The following is an 8,145-nucleotide window of genomic DNA, read 5'->3' on the forward strand; positions in this document are numbered from 1 at the left end:
TTTTTTTTCCACGTTTCCACAAGTACAATTATCCAACAAAAACGCTGGCCACGGTAAGAAAACCGTGTGCTTCCACAGCTGATGGCTCTTAACAAAACTCTCTCCACGTACGCTAATCACTGCTTTCCCCCAATAGCGTTTCTCTTAAAGAGACAGTACCCGTTTACATTGAGACTGCAGTACCACACAATGAACTAACAAATAGGGAAAACTTATTTGCCTAGATATTAATGAACTAAATATTACACAAACTAAAAATGGTCTCATTCAGTAAAAACTTCTCATACCAATAACCACAAAATAAAATTAACATAATTAAATAAACATAAATAACAGCTTTGATTAGTTTCAGTACGTGGCCCATACAGTGTTCTTAAAGGCGAGATATAGCTTCATCCAGCAATCAGCAGCCATGGAGGTCCGAGCTGCCCTGCTTCTGATGACTGCTGCTTACGCCGTCACTGCCAACTCTAACGGTACGTACGCATCTTCTTCAGGCCTCAGATCAGTGAGTGAATGAGTGAGTCTTATATAAGTATTATCATAAGTGTCCCTGGTGAAAATATATATATATATTTAATTATACTTAATACATATTGAGAAACAAATTTATGCGCTTAAAATATATTAAAAGTACAACAATATTATGCTTTCATCAAATGTTTAAAAGTACAATTTGATCATACTTTTTAAAAAGTACAATATTTTAAATTTAAATTTTAAATAAATGGACTACAATGAAGTACACATTTAGTTTAATGCAACTCAATATAGTTCAAAAATATATATTTTTACAAATATATTTTGTCCATTTTTAGCAAAGTGTGTTAAAAACAACCGTTACAGTAGTTCAAGTACTTAAAGTACAATGTGTCATGTAACTTTTTAGAAAGTAAATTAAATTACTACATTTATAAAAAAAATCAAAGTAAGTTTGTAACACGCTAAATATTGTAGTACAGTGTATTAAAATATATATTTATACCCAACGAGGTATACTAGAAATGTGCTACTTACAAAAGTCAGGAACAAGAAGCATATTTGTACTCTAATGTAAATATATATTTAACATCCATTCTTAGTACATTCCTAATATACTATAATATGGTCTATAATAGTGATACAGTTGTAATACTCATTAAATGTATTCTAATTTTACTGTAAGCATATTTAAAATATGGGGTTACATACATGAAGTATAAAGTTTAAATGTTACTTAGGTATATTTAAAATAGTTCCATTTTAGTACAGTTAAGTACACTTAGCACAATTTAAGTAGAATTTTGTTTAAATGTTCTGATTAATAATGTGGCTACAAGAACACTTTAGTGCACTAAAGGATAATAATGCTTGTTTTACTTCTATCTACTTTTTTTCACTAGGGGTTTCTGTATGACTGGAGGGTTAGTGAGCTTAGATGATGTTCTTTTTTCATAACTTTTAATCCTGTTTCAACTTTTCCAGATAATCAAATCTCACTTTTTCTATTAAGTATCAAAATGATTTCAGACAAGATAAAGATTTGCTCCCTATGTAAATAAAAGTATGTGGGCAACACTTGGCTCAATTGTTGTTTCTCTTGAATTCAAGGAGATTACAAAGAGTGTGTATCCTGCTTTTGTTGGAGTAGCTTTCTCTTACTGTCCAGGAAATGTTTTCCTCTAGATTTTGGAAAATTGCTGTGAAGAGTTTATTGCATTTAAAAATATTGTATTGAACTCAGTCTCCACTTCACAGAACAATATACAGTGATGTGTTCTTTTTGGTCAGCAGTTTTTTGTGCCTTGGAACTTGGAATTTTACCAATTTTGCCCAGTCTCTTTCTTATTATTGAATAATGTTTAGCTGCAGTTTTTTAGATGTTGCTGTGGTTTCTTTTGTTATCTCTCTGGAGGAGTTGTCCATGCCCTTTTGGAGTAATTTTCATGTGTTCCATGTTTTCTCCATTTGTGAAAAATAGCTCTCACGGTTGTTGGCTGGAGTCCGAAAGCTTTACGAATGGAGTTTGCAGACTAATAAATGTCAATGACTTTGTTTTCTCATTAGTTTTTGGATTTTCGTTAGATCTGGGCATAATGCATTGCTTTTTGAATTACTTAATACTATTTAAGTGATTTCTTTATTCTACTAATATGTTTGTGGCTACCAAACCTTGTTTTTTTATTCCTCATCTGCCCTGTTAATTTTTAATTTGTCCTTTTTAATACTTTTTTCCCAAATTGTAAACACAACCTGTTCACTTAGGTAGAGCAAAAAAGTGAAATCGTTGATTAAATAATATTTTTATTAATGTAAGTGTTTTAAATCACTTTAAATAACTTGAAATCTTAATTTCTAACAGTAATTTCTCAACAAAATGTGTCCTTTATGCTTCTTTGTATTTGGTATTAAAAATTATCCAGTCCTAAAAAAGCCCCAGTTGACATAAATGTTGATTTTGATAATAACATTCTGAACAAAATCTTCAGGATCAAAACATGTATTATCTGTTTAAAAAACAGCATGTTTATTCCAAATAATTTTCTTTTCTTTTTTATCTACTTTCTTTCTATATGCTAATCTGCATCAAAGTGTGTCTAAATTGTGTTTTATGTAGATATTTGTGGATTTTATCAGTACTGTAAGATGTTGTTTAAAGCAAAGCTTGATCTCAGATGCATTTCAGTGGCTTTTGAATTGCTGCCAGTGTGACGCAGCTTTTTTTTTACGGTCAGACTGTTCCACAGGGAACAGTTTGAAACCAACACTTCAATCAGGGAGATCAAATGATCTTCCTGAAGCTTTTGAAAATAACAGGAAAACACAAACTCATCTCTATCTGACCATCCGTACTGTACACAAAATATCCTTTACTGGCCTAAACGTATTTGAAATACGGGAAATATTTTTTTACAGTAGCAAAAACGAAAGTACAGCCATTTTTCTGATCCAAAATTTTAGGAACAAACTGAAGAAAAGCAGCAAAGAAGCTTAAGTACATTTTTGGTGTCTCTATACTAATAATAATTTTTCAGACTACTTTTTACCTTTACTTTTTAAATTTTTTCACCCAAATATCTGAACTTAGAATTTTTTTAAACCTCTTACATTTTAAAAATAGCCTTGTTACTCCTATTTTATTTCAGCTTGTTTTCATTCCAGCTCACAATCGTTCAAAAAAAAAAAAAAAAACCCTGTACAGATAAATCTCTCCATCCAGATATAGTGAATTTGATTGTGGTTGGATGAGAAGTAGAAACATAAACTATTCTGACACTCTATTTGTTTATATGATTTTTATTAGTTAGTCTATATATTCATGTCACACTCCACCAAGAACATAGCAGGCCTATGTAGTATGAAGATGATCCGCGGCAGAGACCCAAGAGAACTAAGATTCTTTAATATATTTGCATTGTACTAAAATTCATTCATTTTCAATGAGCATGTATGCTAAATATTAACATTGTAATATAACATTACATAACTTTATATTAATATAAATATTACAATATTATATTAATATTAATATTCTATACCATTATATTAATATAACATTAGTCACAGACTAATTAGGAGCAGTGAGTAATGAATGTAAATACTTCTGACACATTTGTCAAAAGCTAAGTGTTGTAAGCTGTTGACTCATCATCTCAAATTTACAGTCACTTGACAGGAAAATTCTCCCCACAACAACACTTAACAAATGTACTCTCTCACTGTAGTAATATACATAACTCTTGGAGCTGAATTTACTATATATCTAAATACAGATACTCTTTTAGTCACTGTTTCTATTGAAGCAGTAGCCAGTAAAGAAGTCAGTGACTAAAGATAGTTCCTGTTATCTTGAAGGTCAGATTAGACTTCACTGTATTTTTTAAATATATTACATACGTTTGTCATCTTATACACCATATATGTGTAGGATTTAGTAAATATCAACCACTTTAAAAAATACTAAGCACTAAAATATTTACTTAAAGACCTACTGCTCACTGATTCGTGGTTTGAATTTCTTTACTCTTTTCCACAGGCAGTGACCCTCGCAGTTTTGCAGTGTTCAGAAAGACACCAGAGACCAGCACTTATGAACCAATCGACTACCCACTTCCTGAGGAGAAACACCCAGAGAAAGGGAACATCAGCACGCGTAGATCTAAGCTGCGTTCTTTGTGCAACAGCGCCACTCAGAACTGCAGCAGAGGTGCATCTGTAGAGACCCTACATGTCTCAGATTTGGCCCAAACTTTCCTCACTGGGCCGCTGGCCACAGGCTTCTTCCCCACCATCTATTCCCTCGTTTTCCTCGTCAGTGTGCCACTCAACACGGTGGCGTTTGTGGTGTTCACCTGTCGCATCCGCCAGAAGAAGTCGGTGGTGGTGTACATGTCTCAGCTGGCCCTGGCAGATCTGCTGTTTGGCCTGCTTCTGCCGCTGAAGGTGCACTACTACGCCCGTGGTTCAGATTGGGTGTTTGGAGAGGCGGCGTGCCGTGTGTTCACCACTGCCTTTTATGGATACATGAACTTGTCCGTGCTGCTGGTCATGTGCATGAGCGTGGACCGCATGCTGGCCGTGGCATACCCTTTCGTGTCCTTGTTCTGGCGTAAGCCGTGGATCGCAGCGCTGGTGTGTGCAGGGGCATGGATCCTGGCCGTGGTGGGTACGATACCCTTGTTGACCATGCAGCAGACTATGAAGATAAGTCAGGTGGGTAGGAGTGCGCACTTTTATGATTTACCTGCTGGAAAATCCAAGAAAGCTGGTTCTAGATGGTCTTAAAGGTGAACTCTGGTGTAAAATGGATTTTTGGTGTAGTAAAACATGATAAAAAGTACTTATCTTTGATAAATAGCATACCTCCATTCTCCCACAGTGTTTCAAGATCCAGAAATTGTAACAGTTTGTCCAAACAACCTTCAGACTGGATAACACAGGGCATAATTTGCCCCGATAAATAACTTTTTCCACTGTTATCCAGGCTAGAATCCGGACAGCCCTGACATTTAAAACAAGGCATTAATAACTTAAAAGTTGCACAAGAAGCTTATTAAAACCCACTGTTTACATCCTATAACGCAAGCATCACCTCCAAACGCTGCCATTACTAAACTTAAAATAACATAGACATGTGCGCTATAGGATGTACAGGAAGATTTTTGTGCACTTTTTAAGTTGGCACCTTCCAGCGCTGGGGTATTGGGGTTAAGTCCCTATCTGGGTGAAGTTTTCTGGGTGAATGTTTTTCCTACATGAGTTTCCTGTGGGGACTCTGGCTTCCTCCCACAGTCCAACAAAAAAAACTGGTAATCTGGATTTTCTAAATTGTTCAGAAAATTGAGTAGTCTAAAAATAGCCCTGGTGTGTGCCTGTATGCTAAATATCCAGATATGAATTGGCAGCTTGTGCTAGGTCAACTCCTCCATGCCTGATGCAGTTTCTTCAGGTGAACGGTTGTTCTGATTGAAAGTATACTGTGTGCAATTGGCTGCCGCTAGTCACCGGTGTGTTGATTGTGTGTGTTGGAATTGTAAGTGTCCTTGAGTGCCTTGCATGGAAGAAAGGCAATGTATAAGTGTAATTGTAATTGTAATTAAAGTCATCTTTGGTCCTTAAGATCTCCAAACTTGCACGATTTGCTCTCAAACACCACAGAATGTAGGAGTGCTGGGAAATTCTTTTAAAAGTGTATTGTTTGCTTCTACAGGTCTGTTCTCACCATTTAACCATTCAACTGCAATGCTAATGAAACATTTTCGTTCCATAGAACCAGTTCTGACCTGATTTTATAATTTGTAAGAAAATGTTAAAATATATTGAAATTATGAAATTATTGTTGTCATTTATGGTACATCAGAATTTGAAACTTAATACAAACTGAACTTAATACAAACTAAATTTTACATTTGGCATCAAATTTAGAAACGGTTAGGTTGGAAAGTGTGTAAGCAGTGTGTTTAACACAAACCTGAAAAGAAGCTATTCATCATTCTGACATTTCTTTTTACTATTAAGGTCCTATGGAGACCTAAGAAAGCTGTAGTAGATAACCTGTGGATTTAGATCTACAGAGATTTAAACAGGCTTATTCCAATATTCTACTGAACACTACTGAAAAGAGCTCGACTTACATTATAGATACATAATAGAGGGTTTTAATTGCATATTATGATCTGTCTTCAGGTATAATGTTGATTTATCTCTTGCCATTGCAGGTAGGGACCACCTGTCATGATGCGCTGAACCCTGAGGACCCTCAATACCTGATACTCTTCTCAACTATCAGCTGCCTCTTTTTCTTCCTGCCTCTCGTCATCACAATGGCCTGCTACGCCGTCATCCTTCTCACACTCAGGCCCCAAAACTCCTTCCAAGGAGCGCTGGCATCCTCATCTTTATCGAGGAAGAGAAGGAAGAGAGCCATGGTCACGGTGTGTGCTGTGATGGTGGAGTTTGTGGTGTGCTTTGCGCCGACCAATGTCATTCTCCTGGTGCACTGTCTGCTGCTCGGGATGGATGGGAAAACCGCGGGCGGGGACGGGATGTACGCGGCCTACATGGTGGCTCTGTGTCTGGGCAGTGTCAGTGCGTGCTTGGACCCACTGCTCTACTACTTCGGCTCTTCTCAGTGCAGACAGCAAGTCAGCATCGCTCTGTGGTGGAGGAAAGGAAAGCAGGCGTCCAGGGCTTTTCAGTCCAGTTCATCACAAGAGACCTGCCAGTACAGCTTGCCGTGTGGATCTATCACACATTGAGAAACAACAGCTACTGGTGTGAAGTCCTGAGAAGGAGGCTTGAAGGGAAATTCTACCTCTTTGTTAAAAATGTTCTCAAAATACAGGCTTTGAAATGAACACACTCAGAGTGGAGTTTGGCTTAAAATGATGGTTTATTGTTAAAAAACTTCAGACTGTTCAGACTACATGAATACAAATATACAAATATACCCACACTGTAAAAATAATGTTTGAGCAATAACTCATTTTTATGAATTAATAAGTTATCAGCCTTTCAACTTAAATTCATTCATTAATTTAAACTGTAAGTTATAGCTCTGTCTGTGTGTAATACACAGCAAATTCTGGTTATTGGAATAAAGTCCCCAGTAGTTAAAAGAAACTCATTTTAAGTGTAAATGCGTGACTATTAAATACACTCTATTACAGAGCTAAAGTGACTCTTTTCTGAGAGTGTCCAGGAGTTAAGTCCAGGAGTAATCTGAACTCGTGTGGGAGTTAAAATGCGTAGATCTAGAGTAAAATACAGCTCTCAACTGGAGTTAATTTAACATAATTTTAACTCCTTCACAGTGTTAACAATTAATGCAAAAAAGTATTTTTTTTTCATTACTGATTTGTATTGTATTTTATTTAACAATGTCATACTCAACAAGTTAATATAACTGCATAAATGTGCACTTAAAACGAATTGTGTGGCCAAATGCCATTAAAATTAGAAAATAAAATATTTCACAATGTGTACTGTAACAAAATCAATTTACATTGATATTGATATTGACTTTCTTTTGTTTATTCTTATTATGAGCCCATGGACACCGTTAGCAACCACACCAATCAACACTGCCCCACTTTCAGACATCTGGTTCCAGACAACATTACTGCTACTTTAAAAATATTTATATATAATTATCTTAAATAATCAATCTAATCAATCCACTCTGTTGGCTGCTGTTTGCTTTTGAAACATTTAATAATGGAGAACATTTGAAACAAATAGTGGAACTACCCTTTAAGACAATCAGCAGTAGATATGAAAATGAAGCTCTTATACTGTATTTTAAGCTGAAACAGTGTTATAATGTTTTTTGTCTGTAAATATTCTTTCAGCACCTTTAAGGCCAGTATTAATAACATATTTTTTTTGTCAGCTGAGCGCTTCAGTGTTAAAGGAAATCTCTGAAGTAGACTGTGGTGCAGGCCTGAGTCAAGTCACAAATCAGTCAACATGCAACTATAGTGTAACTTCAGTCTCTGTTTGAATCTATTTTTGTTTATATTGTTATATTGTTGTGTAAATGTATGTGTATTTTAAATTTAATAAACAGCATTTATACAATATTTTTTGTTTCAGTGTAATGCAAAACCTCCTGAGACCCGTTGTTGTGCATTTTTAATTTGTACTAGCTATTTGGGTGCAGGCAGT

At 35.6% G+C, this 8,145-nt stretch overlaps 1 protein-coding gene across 1 annotated transcript; it reads left to right on the plus strand.

The window, feature by feature from the left end:
• The first annotated feature begins 370 nt into the window (after positions 1 to 370).
• On the plus strand, positions 371 to 8,060 carry LOC103035934 (proteinase-activated receptor 1-like). Its single transcript, XM_007246996.4, has 3 exons — positions 371 to 476; positions 4,016 to 4,692; positions 6,198 to 8,060. The coding sequence occupies exons 1-3, from the start codon at positions 413 to 415 to the stop codon at positions 6,735 to 6,737; spliced, it is 1,281 nt and encodes a 426-aa protein (XP_007247058.3). The 5' UTR covers positions 371 to 412; the 3' UTR covers positions 6,738 to 8,060.
• The last annotated feature ends 85 nt before the right edge of the window (positions 8,061 to 8,145 follow it).

Source organism: Astyanax mexicanus, chromosome 17 (assembly GCF_023375975.1).
Source record: "Astyanax mexicanus isolate ESR-SI-001 chromosome 17, AstMex3_surface, whole genome shotgun sequence".
Lineage (NCBI taxonomy): Eukaryota > Metazoa > Chordata > Actinopteri > Characiformes > Acestrorhamphidae > Astyanax > Astyanax mexicanus.